This window comes from Varanus komodoensis, unplaced genomic scaffold (assembly GCF_004798865.1).
Source record: "Varanus komodoensis strain SLA01 unplaced genomic scaffold, ASM479886v1 scaffold3, whole genome shotgun sequence".
NCBI lineage: Eukaryota > Metazoa > Chordata > Lepidosauria > Squamata > Varanidae > Varanus > Varanus komodoensis.
This window is the reverse complement of record NW_025335761.1, coordinates 15,652,731-15,668,882: the sequence shown is the minus strand read 5'-3', so window position 1 is coordinate 15,668,882 and position 16,152 is coordinate 15,652,731. Positions and strand designations below refer to the sequence as shown.

Below are 16,152 nucleotides of genomic sequence, written 5' to 3'. Positions count from 1 at the left end.
CAGAGATGCAGTTCAATGAATCCCAGCAATTTCAAACAATGACAAAATGGCACAGTAAGTAAAATCAAACAGCTTGTTGGATGCCGTCTGCAAACTCATTCCCAACCATTGACAGATGTGAGCAAGCATTTGCTGGCATCCGGCATCCTACTGTGACCTTTTGCTCACTCAAGCTGCTTCCTTGCTATATGACAGCAACTGAATGAAGAGATCTCGGCAAGATCCTCTGCTGAGTGGATTTTGCCAATTTACACCAACTCATAACGTGGACCATTAGATTACGCAGCAGTTTCACTATGAGTGCCCATAAGGAACTGTGAAGAAAGCAGCTGCTACTTTAAGCCAATTCTCTGTGCATTTGCAATGGATTTTCATTTAGTACAGAGGAAATTGGCAAGCTGTCCCAGAACCAGGAGAACCAACACAGATTGAGGATGGCAAATTCCTTGAATAATTTCTTATCATAACTCCAAACAAAAGCTGGAGAATAAATTCCTGTAACTTATTTGTGGAATCCCACCTGGGAGCAGCATCTACACTACCTGGGGTAACATGGGAGTGAGTCCCATAACATTCCAATACCAGATAGAACTGGCAAATTTCATATAGATATGCAAATGTATATTCTATGCAAAGTGAAGCTGAATGATTAGGGAAACAATAAGAGACATTTACATTGACATTACTTTTTAATACTGGGAGTTCGAGCCAGAACAGTTCTTCCACCAATAGAAGGATACCCACTGCAGCACCTCCCACCGCCACCCCCTTTCCAAACCTGCTCTGGAGCATGAGGGGACCCTCTGCAGCAGCTATGGAGGGCATCTGGGGTGCTGCAGGAGGGAAGAGAGTACAGGGGAGACAAACTCCACAAGCAATTACCTTCCACTGATGCCACAACCATTCTGGATCAAACCCAGGAAAAACAGGGTCTGTGGATAAGGGCAGTCATAGACACCTGAATTTATTTGTGTTTGTGCCTGGTATACATGTCCTAGGAAGCCACAGCAAACTGTAGTATCCCAATAATCCAGCATGTCGTAAAAATAAATGTGTAAGATAATCATATATGAGGATACAAAAGCACCTTTTTCCTTCACTGTCATGCTTTCTGCATGGGGAAAGTGAACTTCATAAGCATAAGACAGCTTGAAGACATGAGCATTTATTTCCAAGATACCATAGTTACTGTGTCCCTTTAAAGAAAATGTTTTTTACTTTTGTTGTTGTATCCAGGACTGCTGGGACAAGTAATCCTATCTCATAAATTGAACTATGTTCTCAAGCTAGTACTAAATAATAAGTGGATTTGGGTCATCTCTCATCCTATTCTCATATCTTCTTACTATTCCAATACCAAAAAAGAGCCACGTGGCTGCCCTTCCTCAGCTACAATCCACACAGTGCTAGAGCTCTTGGAACTGGGTTTAGGGAGCTGCTCTCAATTTCTTTCCTTCCCTCAACACTCAGGCAGTACAAAGCCAACGGCTGAGCCAGTGATCAGCAGAGAGCTGATGGAAAACAAGCTACAGCCGAGCAGTGTGTGCTCAGAACAGGAGGTGAGGGTTTGCTTTCCACTCTTATGATTCTTTGATGTTCGTGTGCGTTATCAGATCAGACCCATCACGTTCCAGGTGAAATGAGTTTTGGTCAGCCTTTTGCTCCCTACAGCTGTGAGAACTGATGTTGCTTGAAGGAAGTACCGAGGCCCTAACCCCATGATGTACAAATTACTCAAAGCTGCTGCCAGGGCCACAGGTCGGCCGAGGCACACATGCTTCAAGCAAACATATTTTTCTTCTCCGGGAGGTGTTAAGGAAGTAGAATAAAAGCATGAGCTTCAGGTTGCCTCACCTGAGTGGCTACAGGATTGCTCACGGTCCCTTTGCAGCTCCCAACCCCTGCTCGAGCGTTTCCTGCTCCATCCTGTCCCTGAGACTCCAAACAATTTGCTCCTTGCTTGAGGATCCCAGGAATTAGCTCCTTTTCTGGAACCCTGTGAGACCAACACAAAGCAAAATTGTCCATTCCATCTTCACAGAAGGTGCTATTACTCACTTTTGCATATTCCTCCCAGAACAAGGGCTCACATGCCATAGAAATGCAATCTCACCTCTGGAGTGAAATGTAATAGCACTACAGGTAGGATGGACTCTTGTGCATAGCCAAAAAAGAAGAAATGCACAGATTTCTTACATCTGCTAATTTATGGGGAGAGTTGCCAATTTAGAAACAATTACAAGATGGTGAAATATTCAAAATAGTCTTAAATCACCCGAGCATCTCTTAGGAAAGACATGCAAGCCATGTCTCCATAGCGGGGAAGACTGTGACCAGGTGTCCCATCTGTTTTCAAAATCTGCTCACCAGGTGTGAACACTTGAGCTCACAAGACCCAGCTCTCCCTTTTGATAGTGCTTTAGCTTTACAGTGGACTTGGACTGGGCAGCCCTCCTGCAAGAGGGCAGCCTTCAAAGGACTGTACTGCCGTCTGTAAAGTAGGCCCCTCATAGCATTGGGTTGCTCCAGCAGAAAGGGGAGAAAAATAATACTTCAATGCACTGAAGTCACTGGGAGAATTCCAGAAGAGAATGGTGGATGTGATAGCACCACGTTCTACCAAATGCATAGTGTTTATGTGAACCAATGAATGCAGAGCAGTTGTTTGTTTCTCGGTGGCCTCAGTTTGTCTCCAAGATTCACTCTGGCCCTTGATTTACCCACTCCTGCCCTTCGGTGAAAGACAGACCCAAGCCTTCAGACAGTTCAATTCTCACTAAGCAAACAAGCAGACTTTCTGACCTTTTAGAATTGTGGCAAAAGCTTTCACAATCAAAACAATTAATTCTAATAATGATGGAATATAAGTTGCTAACATGGCCATGGTGCTATTTTTCAAGAGCTCATTCCCTCTCCCATGGATGTAGCACTCAGCTGCATTCTTCTCTCACTGGATTATATATTTTCATTATATTTTTGTTTTGGCCTTCCAGAACATCCTACAAAACAAAACATATACCTTGCTGAGGCAGGTCTTGTGCTTCTGTTGCTTTCCTCTGCAAGAATTTGATCCTAACCCACTGTGCCTGCCACTAAATATCTTTCCTCAAAACAACTTTTTCTCAGCCTCTGTCTCCTGTTCCAAATTTCACAGTTCAAGCTGCAAAAATAAAGAAGCACTTGGTTCAAATATAAATGGAGGTTAGGCAGGACCATGTGGGGTGGGATTGGGTGAGACCCCGATTCCCCCAAAACCCTACAATAAGCCTCTGTAATGCCATAGCCATGCTTTTTATTGAAAAAGCACCTGACACTTTCTTTGCTGTCATAATTTTGGCTGATACATTCTGCAGTTTTACCTGAGATTCAAAGAATGACTCACTTGAGCTCAGGATACACATTCTCCAAGTACCACTGGAAGGATTTACAGTTTAGTTTCCTGCGTTGTTCCACACGGTCTGCAATACTGCAAACAAGAGCAAATGGTTCCTCTTTTCATTTGGGTAACAAAAGAGAAGACACAGGCACAATGCAAGGACATTTACAGAATTATTTAAGGCTTATTTTTCTGAAGTGCCATCACATTTGAGATGCTGCTGCTGAAACAATGCAGTGAGTATTGTATCTGGAAAGTCCCTTCAAATGTACTTTATGTCAATTAAAAAAAAAACCAAAACCTTAAAGCAGATGTGAGGATCACTTCTGTCTTTCCACCTGCCTCTTGTTCCTTTCCCAACGCATCTATTAATGGGGTCCTATTCTTGGTTGCATTTTTAGGCTCAGCCTTGGACCCGAATGCTCAGGCTTCAGCACAAGCCAGGCATGCCTTTGCATAGCTGGGGCTAGCACACCAATTGCACGTGTGCATTTTCACTGTTTTTTGTGTTTTTATACTGTTTTATATGGCTTTATTGTTCTAACCCGCACAGGGTGCTGCACAGCTAATAGAAATCAAATAATAAACAAACATAAAAATAAATTGCATACATCCCTGAAGACATATGATCTGGCCAGTCACACACGCCTTGGTTACATTCCATCGGGACAAATGCAATGCATGCTGCTTGGAGGTGCCTTAAAGAACTGTTCAGAAACTTCAGCTGGTCCAGAAACTGTGTTCAGACTCCTGGCTGAGGCTGGTTACAGAAAGTGCACGGGTGCTTCCTATAATGTCCTATACAGCTTGAGATGGGGCGACTTGAACCACTGTCTCCCATACGAGCCGGTCCAGTTCTTAAGGTCTTCTAGAGAAGCCCTTTTTTCCAGCCCACCACCTTCAGAGGCACGGTCAGTGGCAACCTGAAAGCCGCCGGCCTTCTCGGTGGCTGCTCCCTGGCCATCAAACTCCCTGCTGATCCGTGCATCACCTCTCTGTCGTCCTGCTAGTGGCAGGTGAAGACTGCCTTGTTCTGTAAGCCTGGAAGCTGTTTCTTTCCCCTCTGTTATAGTCATGCTTTTAACTGAGCACTAAATGGATTTATTTTATTGTTCTGTCCATTTTTATTAGCAATTGTAAGCTACTTTTGAGTTTGGGGTTTGGTAGAAATACAGAGTACAACTCAAACAAACAAATTGTAAATTCAGTGTTGGTCCAGAAGTCATTTTTGCCTTTTCTCTATGATTTAGGCCAGATTTCCCCAACTTGGTGTCCTTTAGTTATTTTGGACCTCAACTCCCATCTGTCCTGGCTAGTTTGGCCAAAGGTCAGAAACATTCAGAGTTCACTCTAATAACTTGCACCTGATACAGGTTGTGAACACAAACAGGAGAATAAGTCTAAGATTATGGGGTCTGCTGAACCAAGATTTTGTGCAAATGTAATCTTGGATTCTGCATGATAGCCAATGTAAAACTGTCACTATTATTGCCTCTTGAGCAATTGAGAAATTTCCCACATCTGATTTAGGATTGAATTCAGTTCCTTTTGTATTAGAGGGAGCATACTTCTCTGGATGCTTCTGCCAGTGGAAAGGGAAGTAGTGAACTTTGCAGATTCTTCCCACCCTGTGAATCCCCCAGTGCCATGAACCCCACTGTTCCGGAGGGTTCTCTAGCACCCTGGAACAGATGGTTTTTGGAAGGAGGATAAGAATTCCAGGGGATTGAGGAAGTGATGGAGACCACTTCCTCCTCAGTTCTTCCAACAGGGATGTGCCACTGGATTGAAAGCCGTCCACAGATGGGGGATGCTGAATCCAAGCTATAGCTTAGGGGTCAGTAACGTCGAACTCTCAATCTATTTTGAACTACAGGTCCTATCTGCCCCAGTAAACATGGACCATGATCAGGGTTTATGGGAGCAGCACTTCAAACCAGCTGGAGGGTACCACCAGCTGCTTCTCCCTGCCACAGAGTTTTAGTTCACATATAGTATTTATATACTGATTTTCAGGTGGCCCAAATATCAAATATTTAAACACTAAGCATTAACAGAAATTATACATTACAGCAGAAAGGGATAGCAACTGTTAGTCTTAAAGAAGCAGTTCCTGCTTTTTCTCCCCTCTGGAACAGAGATTCTTCAAAGGTCCTGTGATGGCCACTGGGGAAGGAAGGTGGGAGAGGCTGCCACTGGAAGCGGGTTGGCAGTAGCTCTCCAAACTGCTTCTGCATGAGGGTTTTGAAAGCTTTCAACATGGAATGGCAGATCTCTGAATCCTGGTTTTACCTGTATTATTCCTGGGAGCAGGTGGGCAGCTTAGCACTTCATAAACAGAACTGGAAGTAATTACAACCAGCCAGTCAGTCAACCATAACTACACACACACACTTACTCTTTTTGGGAGGCTACAGAATGGATAGCAACTGTTGTGCTAATCAAGAGCTAACATCATGGAAAATACCCTTATGAGATATTCAGAACTGCCATTCATGAGACCAAAAAGGTAAAAGCTGTATATTTTCCCGGAATAATCTGTTCTTTCAGAGTTGCAAAACTGAATGGGCTTGTTTCTTGGGTACAGTTATTCTCAGGCAAAAAGGAAGCAGAATGAGATGGAGGAGCCTCTGACAAGTTTGAGCACTGGTGCTCTGAGAACAGAGGTGAAGGTACAGGCAGGATGGGACAGAGGTGCCATTTGCTGTCACTCAGGAGAACAAACAGAGGACTGAAGCACCTTGCTGTTAGCCCAGAAAGTTTCGTCTTCTGTTTTATCCTCTAGAAATAAATTCATCCTTACTGACATTAAAGACGCCAACAGCCGCTTGTTCCCAAGAACCTGGTGAGGCTTGGCCTGCCCTTGCACAGAGAATTTGGGAAGGAGCAGGTGTTCAGAAGGCTTTTCTTCATTCTGACTTCAGTTTAGTCTCTTGGGAGAGCTAATGTCATGTTACTTTGCTAGGTGTTGCTGCTATCTTAGACAGTTTATGGCTGCGCTTGCTGTGAATGGCCACCGGGTCCTGTTATTTTGCTCTAGGCTTTTTACCCATAAAAATCAATTCTAAAATGCTGTATTCTGACCAAAAACAAAAGCAAAACGGCTGCAATAAACAAAGCCACCCCACCAAAGCACCCATATACTCCCATTCAGAGAAGAAAAGTGTCCTTTAAAAATACAACACATGTACATCACCCTTCAAAGCCTACAACACCAGACAATCCATCGCAAGAAGATTACATATTGACTTTGCTAAGTTATCTTTGCAGTAAATGTTCCTTATTGCTGGATTATAAGAATGTAAGAACCACTCTGCTGGATCAGAACAAAGGTCTCTCTAGTCCAGTGCCCTGTTTCCCACAATGGTCACCCACATGCATCTTGGGAAGCCCAAAAACAGGGCATGAGGAGAATTCCCATCCCTCAAGATTGTTTCTCGGCAAGTAGTATGGAGGTAGTATATAGCCTTCATGATTAGTAGCTACAGAGAGAATTATCTTCCAGGAATATGACTCATCTTTAAAGCCATCTAGTTCACGCCATTCAGGTATAAACAGCCATTACAAAACAGTGCAGATGATGGATTTATGTTCAAGAGTAAAACAAATCAAAAGCAAGAATGTATTTTTCTACTTTTTGAATCACGTTACCAAAAGCATGTTAGGTCTATACTTTTTTCTCAGCGCTCTCTCTCTAGGGATGGACTGATCAGTCTACTTACCATCTGTGCTACTTTTGCATCTATTCATTCAGAAATCTGTTCCATCCTGTTTCCAGATTAAACTACCAACCTTTTGCATTTTCTTGCAAAATATACTTTGAAATTGACTTATTTCAAAATATACATTTATAAATACATTTAATCCAGAAATATGCATTTCAACATGTATTTTTGAGCTGAGAACGATATTATTATTATTATTATTATTATTATTATTATTATTATTATTATAATAACATTTCTATGCCGCCCCTTGCCAAAGACTTGGGGCGGCTTACAACACAATACAATACAATACAAAAATAACAATATAAAATTAAAATTAATAATATAAAATAAATAAAAAATATAAGCAATATAAAAGAAGTTATAAAAGAAAAGAAAAGAAGTCACCCTGGCCAGATAAATAAGTAAATATTGTTAACAATTAAAATGACGTTTAAATAAAAAGGTTTAAATATCACAAGAACTGAATAAATACAAAATCTGAAGGATGTTTATATTCCATTCTGCTTATCAGTCCAGGAAGCAAGAATTGGGTCCATTTGTATCAGAATGTACAAAGAGCAATTATGTCAAGCACCTGAGAGTGACTTAACACAGATGACTTACCAAGATCTTAATCTGCCCAGTTTGGGATGCTTACCTTCCAAATGACTTTCCAATGGCAGACGGTCGTGCCTCATAGTAATACTGTTTGTACTCATCCATCCATACTTCTGCTGTACGTTTAGTATTTCTGCAAGTTGGACAGGAGAAACACTGTTAGACATGGTTATTCTGCAGCACAGCTTGCCAGGACATAAAATTAAGGGACCTCTTGCAGAAACTTCAGCTCTACATAACTCAAGTGACCAATAAATTTGGAAGAACAAATACTCCAGAAAGAAAGGATTGATGAGGACTTGTGTCATAACTAAGGATAGTGGTAAAATCTGCAATGGATTAAAATATCAGATTTCTGTAGATCTGTCTGACAAATTCTACAGAAGACCAGCTTTTCCAGGTGATTGGAATCTGTGACCTTGCGAACGATTTAAAAACCCTTTTGCAGGGGTTGTGCACTTAAGAAACTGCACAATTGCACTTATGAAGATCAGTGCAAATGTTACTTTTACAATGGAACAAACATCTCGTACCAAAATCACAGTGCCATCAATGAGCAGACAATGTGCCTAAAGATGCCTGACAGTTCTCAAAACACAGATGAAATGGATTTTAATTTTTTAACCTGCCCAATGAGTTTTTTGGCTAATGGGTAGGGATAGAAATCTAATAAATAAATAAATAAATAAATTAGCAAACGTTGTAAATCCCTAATCATACCTCTCTGCATCACATGAGCAGCACACTGTTAACCTGTAGAGCGTGCAAGGTTAAGATGTGCGGAAAGAACATACCTGATTCATACATCCCAATTGTCGGAACGACATAAAATAGCTCTTGTGTTGTTTTGTATGGTGTACAGTGTACATTTTCTTGACATTTAAAGTAATTCAGACCCTGCCCACCAATAAGTTCAAACGCAGTATCCATGTTTCTGATTCTAGAATCTAAAGGGGTCTTAAAGCTGTTTGATGATATTTTTTACTTCAAAACAAACCACGAGCATCATGAGGGTTGGGAACGACTGGGCACATTAGTCTGAAAAAATATGTCGAGTATAACTGCACCTCCTTCCATGAAACAGTCAATAACGTCTTAGAGCAATCACTCAGTTGTCCTCATGGCCTCCACTCACAGCTGCCACACTTCTGTGGCTCATCTGGAGGAACCAGATGCCTCAGCTACAACCTCTTTGCCCCCTTAAATACTCGATATCTTATGAGGGGGAAGAGCACCTTCGTGCTGCTACCACCATCTTCACCATCATGGTTGTGCTGTATCTTACTGATATCCATCTCCTGGTGACATCTGAAGGCAGGCGCCTTTTCCATGGAGATGCCTCTCTGCAAATCGAACATCAAACCCTCCCACTAGAAATCAACCATGTTCTGACTCATGAGGAACTTTTAAAATTTCCCTTCACCTTTTAATTCACACTCACTGTTTAATGGTGCCTGCTATGATTTCTAATTGAGGGCCTACTGATTTGTTATTGTACTTTCTTTTAGTTATAATTTATATTTATATTGTAGTGTTATTGTTGTACACCACCTGGATATGTTATACATGGCAGATGGCACAGAAAATAATTTTAAATAAATGAAGCTGCAGCAGCTGTGAGTGATGAGGCAGTGAGGGCAGCCGCCCGCCCGCCCGCCTGCCGCAGGATCTTATTAGTGGCCACATTGGGGTTCAGAAACCTCCTGTGTGGTGACATTGCATCATCAGCTTTGCATCATTGAGGGCTATTGGGGAAAAGTGCAGGAAAAGTGGGGTTGATGAGTTTGGCAGCCAGTCTGTTCCCCATAACAACAAAATATAGGCACTTTTTGAAATGCTTCCCAGAGTATTATTGGTGGGTTATTATAGGCCACAGATACTGTGTCCATGCAGTTGTGCTCTTGCATTGTAACCCTTCATACTTAATTTTAAAACAGTTACATTGACATAAAATTTGGACTCATCAAATATGCTTTATGGCTTTCTTTAACTGCTAGTTAATTGGGGTATAGCTCACATGCTGTATGATATTTTTCCAAGTATACAAACCTACTCTAATGCACTCTAAGACCATAATCTTCTTGCTTCCTGATGCTGCCTGGTGGGACACAGGGTTTTTGGAGTCCCAGTTCCAAGAACCTTTCATGACCAAGCCTCAGCCACACCTCCCTCAGAGATGGCATGGAAGGAACCATCCTGGCTCCTTCCCTGAGAGAGGAAAGGCATCTTGGACAGAGGGGAAAGGGGGTGCAGGGGGTGCAGGGAGGAGACTGGGGCTGCCTTTCCTGCCACTACAACTAGATGGTGGACAATAGCTGTCTGGAGGAAATACACAGGGTGAGGCCTGCTCGCTCCTGCATTGGATCCTTGTGTGTGTTACAACTGGACTGACTCTTAACTCATTTTAGTCCTGTTCCAACTAAAATGACTGGGAGAGCCAGCGTGGCATGCTGGTTAAGAGCACAGGACTGGGACTCAGGCGATCTGGGTTCTAGGCCCCACTCAGCCATGGAGCCAACTGGGTGACTTTGGGCCAGTCACAGACTCTCAGCCCAACCTACCTCACAGGGTTGTTGTGGTGGTGAGAAGAGAGAGAGTAGAGGAGAATAACGTAAGCTGGCTTGAGTACAGTGTAAGAAAAAAGGCAGGATATAAACCTAATGAACAAATAAATAAAATATTTTCTGAGCACTAAATGTTGGCTACATGTGTGAATACATGGAACAACAGTAAAGAAGGTGTAAATGAAACAGCACTCCAGATTGCTTTGGCTAGGGCTCTGTCAGGCCAAATGCACGCTACTGCCCTTCTTCCTGAAGAAGTGACCCATTCCTACTTGATATAGGTCAGTGCGTTGCCCTCAGGGAAGTCATACGGATGGCGTTTCCTGAAAACATGGCCCACTCGGCTGCAGGGAACAATCTCCAAGCTACCTCCACACATCCAGACTCGGAAAGAAAGCTCTAGAAAAGAGTCAAAGCAAGAGGGAAAATGAGATAAGACAAGAAACCCCAAGAATTTGACATCTTTTTACTCTCCTCACCTGACATATACAGAAGACAATGGCAAAAGCAAGAATGGATGACGTGGAAGAAATTTGAAGAGAAGAAATTTGTTAAACTGAGAAGAGGAAAAGATTCTGGTCTCCCTCCAACTGATTCCCCCTTTCTGGTCCTTCTGATCAGATGAGTGTAGACGCTTCAGGCTCTTTAAGGGGGAATCTTACAAAAGCTGCCACAATTTGTGACATTATGCTGCACAACAGAGCAGTGCACCAGAGTTTCTTTTAGTGTGAATATGGTAATGTTTAAGAATTTAAGATGGGCAGAAACTCTAAGTAGGAAGACTGTAAATATTACAGAACAGTTTCAAAGAACATGAAAGGAATCGGTTTTGGGGGTGGCAAGATAATCTGTGTGAAAGAGTTCAAAGTAAGAGACAAAACTGGGAGACAAATGTATGATGTTAAGGGCACTGATAAAAATAGGCAGATACACTGTACTAGAAACCATTGTGGGGCTCCAAGCAAAACATTCCAGATGCATTTATCACTGAGATTACAGAATTGCAAAAAGATTATGAGGAATCTGGAAAAACATGTAATCCACTTTAATCACTGCTTAAGGCAGTGTCTGCACTGTTCAGTTTGCATGCTTTTTAAAATCATTACACACCACAAGCACTAGAGCAGTCTGCACCTATTAAGGGAATAGCCCTGAGATCTGCAAATTCTGGGTATCAGCATCATACTGTGTTCTCTCAGGCTCATTAGAATACTCTCCTTTTCTTAATATTTGAATTCCACTCGGCGCATGCTTGGGGATACCTAGATGCAGAACCCAAGCTCCACCACTGATTCACAGTTTAACAATCCAGTTTCCTGAAGAAAGAGTCTGACCCTTTTTATTCAAGAAGGAACATCTCCCCCTTAACTTTCACAGGTTTTGCTGTCCTGAAGTGAAATTCAGTCTTTTTTAAAGGATCAGAGGACCACCAGGGCTTTGATGTTCAAAAGCTCATTTGAATCACTGTGGAGAGGTGACCTTGCCGAGGCTTATTGGTCTATCCCTCTGTGTTTAATATTTGCCACTTGGGTCAAGCTCCATATTTGCAGAAAAATTTGCATATTTCTTTGGAGGTGCAAAGGAAACATCAGAAAGGGATGGCAAAATAAATAGCGGAGGAGGAGTGAGACAAGAAATGGGGATAGAACAGACTTTTACAGATGCTTCATATTATGGCTTGCCCTTGATGTGAACACTGAAGGTTACTATTAGATGGTGAAATACAGAGGTGGCTGGTGAAACATTGGCACAAGCTGGAGCAGGAAGACCAGACAAAACAGCACCCCATAATGTCAGCATCCCTAGATCAGAGGCATGCAACCTGTGTTGTTAAGAGTCCAACTCCTGTCAGCCCCATCCAGCATGGCCAATGGTCAGGAATGACTGGAACCAGAGCTGAACAACATTTGGAGAGCCGCAAGTTCTCACTCCTGTTCCAGCTCCTGATCTTCATCCCAATTCTCTAAATATTGTTCAGGACCATTATATTCAGGGTTTCTTCACAGTGGCACCCACCCTACAGAATCTGTGGAGGACTTTGATCTGTCCAGCATATTGCAAATTTTTAAAAAGGGCTGAAAACCTTTCTTTTCACCAAAGCTCTTACAGCAATCTGGTTTCAATTAGTTTAGCTGAGAAACATCTATTTATATCTGTCTTCTATCCTGGTTGATTTTAGTGGTGTTTAAATGGTATTTAATTACAGTTTTATTGCAATCACATTGGATTATTTATATAAGATAATTTGGGAGTCCGCTGGTTGAAAAGTTGCATAGAAATAGAATAAATAAATTAGACCTGGACCCAGAATCTTAAATCCATTCCCCATCTCACAATGCTAGAAACCCCCCTCCACAAAGTCCTTAGAGACCTCCAGCCCTCATCTCCAGTTCCTAGACCCCTCCCCACCACACACACACACAATCCTAAGCCCACTGATAGACAACATGAGTTCAACTGGAAACCTTCAGCTTGTAGCAATTATATTTTCTATCCCTTGCCTTCTTCTGGATCCCTGTGCAGACACATATGCCCACAAGAGCTATTCTAAGTACACATGCAAGCCAATAATAAAGATCCTACCAAGGTACTGACTAATAATCTGTATGATCATATTGACATACACATAGATCTGCACAGGAATATGCATGGTGGTCAGCAACAAATTCTATCAGCTTACAAGAAGCTCTTGCACAAGTTCCAAAGGAAGGGTCTACAACACTGCTATCCAGGGGAACATTTTGCATTGTGATAACCAGGGATAGCAAGACTGATTTGTGAAGGACTGGGAAGAAAGGGCAACATGAGGAGGAAGCTGCCCAGACAGCTTTAGGCTACTGGGCAGTATAGAATAAAAGGAATCAAATGGAGAACTCAAGGTATCCAACTCACCAAAGTTCTCTCCTCCCCAGATATCCATCTGGGTGTCATATTTTCCAAGGTGATTAAACCAAGACTTATCGATCACAAATATGCCCCCAGCGATGACAGGCGTCCTGGAGAAAATAGGGGCAAGAATGAGCATACACATAATGTTAATACAGTATTCTTAGGTAAAGGAACATGTTACATTTGTGCAGTGGCATGTTATTAGCCCTGCTGGCTGAGTGCTACCTCCCTTACTAGAGGTGGCGTGCCTGCATGCTTCAGTTGCTGAGGGGCTGGGCAGGAGGAGATCCCGCACCCACCCTACTTGAGGGATCCTGTGGGCAGCTGTTTGCCACCTTGTGGATGAAGTGCTGGACTAGGTGGACCTTTGGGCTGCCCCAGCATGGCCTTTCCTATGTATTGTCTACAGTGTTTTAGAAAGTACAGTACATAGTCACCAGAAATCCCTCATGAACTGGTACAGGAGCAATAACTTTACCATGAGCTGCAAGATCTCATGTCCTCCCATATACATGTCCATGTAAATACACAACACACACACCTTTTATCTGTAGTTGAATTTTCACTGGTGGCAGCGGGTCTGTGTAACCAGAGTGGTAAACGCCTTCAAACATTGTTTAAGAATCCTGCTTGTGCAAGGATCCTATTTAGCCTTATCCATGATTCATGCATACAACAGTGGAATATAAAGTGGCAGAGGAATTCACATCAGAAGGCATCATGGGGGAGAAGACACAATCACACAGCCTGCTCTTGATCCTGCCCCATGACACCTACACTGGCTCTATGAAGAAACTAAGCAGGTGGAATTTTCCACACCCAGATTGAGGAGATAGTTGCACAGGTGCTTCCTTTGCTCCCAGATGAACTGTCTAGTCCCAGCTGAGAAGAAGAAGCACCCTGGGCAAAGACAGGTAAGTTTTATGCATGGTCTGTGGAATGCACAGTCTACCCAGGTGGACCACCTGAGACCAAAATGGACTAAAAACCATTCTGGACTGCAGAATTTGGATGCACTGTCCCAAGTCTCCTAAATTCAGTCAATGTGGACATGCCCTAATATAATCTTTGTCCAAAATGTAGTTCTCAGGAGTGTAGAGCCAGCCGCTGCTACTTCTGAGATTCTGCTACAGTTCAAAGGAAACTCAGACTATTTCTTTTAATTTGGCTGGCTTTGCCAGCCCTTATCAGAAATGTTCATGATCTATGTAACACACAAAACTGAATTCAGTAGTGATTATGGAAGTTATAATAGAAAGCACGTGCTGATTGCTTTGTCTAAACCTTAAGGGTGGCCTGGTGTTGAAAGCAGCAGAATTTATTTGAGGCTGCAACTGGCACCCCAGTTTGGAAAAGTCAGCAAATCCCACTAGATAATAGCAACAATTTCTAAAACAGGACAGTGGCATTTCCCTTGCCTTCACAAAGGTGATGGCAGCATATATTCATTACTGTCTGAAAAACCAATGTAATATGCATTGCATGTTATAGTAGTGGAAACCACTCAAGCCAACAGATTGAGTTGCAAGTATTTGTCAGGAATATTAATGCTCTTTGGGGAACAATAGCTATTGATTAGCTGTAGCTCCAAAATGAACCATCCCTGACCCCTGAATACTTCCCATGGCAACACCAACGAACAAAGCAGCTTTTTATATTAGATAAAAGATGAAGTCTGAAAATGGCATTCAAAGAGAATTTACCTTATGGACTGGGTAGGGTCTGTTCTGGACAACTTTTGTTCAATGGGGATCTGCTCCCACTTAAAGTGAAGACTCCAGTCAAATCCTAGAACACAAGGAAAGAGGAAAACACAAGAAAAGCGATAGAAGGGTCTACGGGCAATGTAAAAGTGAGCAGAATAGGATTCAGCTGTCCATTTGAGATACATTGAGAAAATCATTTAGAGAGCTTTGATTGCAGAGCTATGAGCAATCGACACCTGAGGCCTTCCTCTGAGGGAGACTTGGAGGAAGGCAACAACTGCCATCTTGTCAACAACAAACACAGCAACTACAAAATTGTGACTTTAACCATCATTATTGATTGTTATCCTGTCACTTGGATGTTAAGAATTAAGACCTTCCTCTACTCCCAGGCATTTACCAGCTCATGACAGAGTCTTTTGAGAAGCCTTGGGGATTTTATTGCAGATGGTTTAAAACTGATTTTGCATTTCTGTATGTCAAAGTTTTAAAAGTTATTCCATCGCATTTTAAGGATTTTACACTTTGCAAACATCCTGGAGAGCTTTGACTATGGGGTGTTATAGACACATAACAAATGCAGTGTGAGACAGCGATGGTCAGATGCTGGAGATTCTGATTCGGCACTCGGGACCCCAGGGCAACAAGCGCCTCCTAGGCCACGGCAAAATGCAGACTTGTAGCTTGGCCAGAGGCATCCCCATTCCTTAGTGGTATTTATCTGTGCTCAATTGCATTCCAAATCTTCCAATGTTTGTTCCCAGAGAGAAACGCAATAATTAGTGCTTCAGCCCTTCCACTGAAGCTGTCCTATGCCTCATTGGCTGCCAAAGTTATGAGGCATTAATCAGCCCTCTCAGTGGGACAACACGTGTTTCCGGGAACAGAGTCACTCTGTTTGTGGTAATTGGCTTTTCCCCACATGCATCACATAAAACATTGCCTGATTTACACCTTTTTTGTTTGTTGGCAAACTGAGTAGATCCTGTGGGAAGGAAGGTGGATGGCAGGAGGTGTATGTGTGTCTACAGAAGTGAAAGGGAAGGGAAACTGAGACAGGCAATTGCCAAAGCGAACTTAAGAGCAGCAACAATTTAAAGGGGCTGCAAACATTGGAAGATGACATGGGTTGCCTTTGAGGGGAACAAATAGAGCAGTCTGATTTCCTCCTTTTGGAGTCCATATTTGAGCAAAGGGAAATGAAAGGACACTCAGGATTCCTGTTTGCTGCACAGAGGTATTTTAAAACCATGTGTTTCAGGCAGCAATCCTATATACATTTAGGTAGA

The 16,152-nt window shown here is 42.5% G+C and overlaps 1 protein-coding gene across 1 annotated transcript in view; it reads right to left on the bottom strand.

The window, feature by feature from the left end:
- Window positions 1-16,152, bottom strand: part of GALNT16 (polypeptide N-acetylgalactosaminyltransferase 16) — a 165,521-nt gene that overhangs the window by 22,299 nt on the left and 127,070 nt on the right. Inside the window, exons 8-13 of the mRNA XM_044435773.1 lie at window positions 14,861-14,945; window positions 13,161-13,264; window positions 10,541-10,667; window positions 7,745-7,837; window positions 3,383-3,466; window positions 1,855-1,996 (exon numbers count right to left, since the gene is read on the bottom strand). Of these exons, the coding sequence (XP_044291708.1) occupies window positions 1,855-1,996; window positions 3,383-3,466; window positions 7,745-7,837; window positions 10,541-10,667; window positions 13,161-13,264; window positions 14,861-14,945 (635 nt within the window). The remainder of the gene's footprint in view (window positions 1-1,854; window positions 1,997-3,382; window positions 3,467-7,744; window positions 7,838-10,540; window positions 10,668-13,160; window positions 13,265-14,860; window positions 14,946-16,152) is intronic.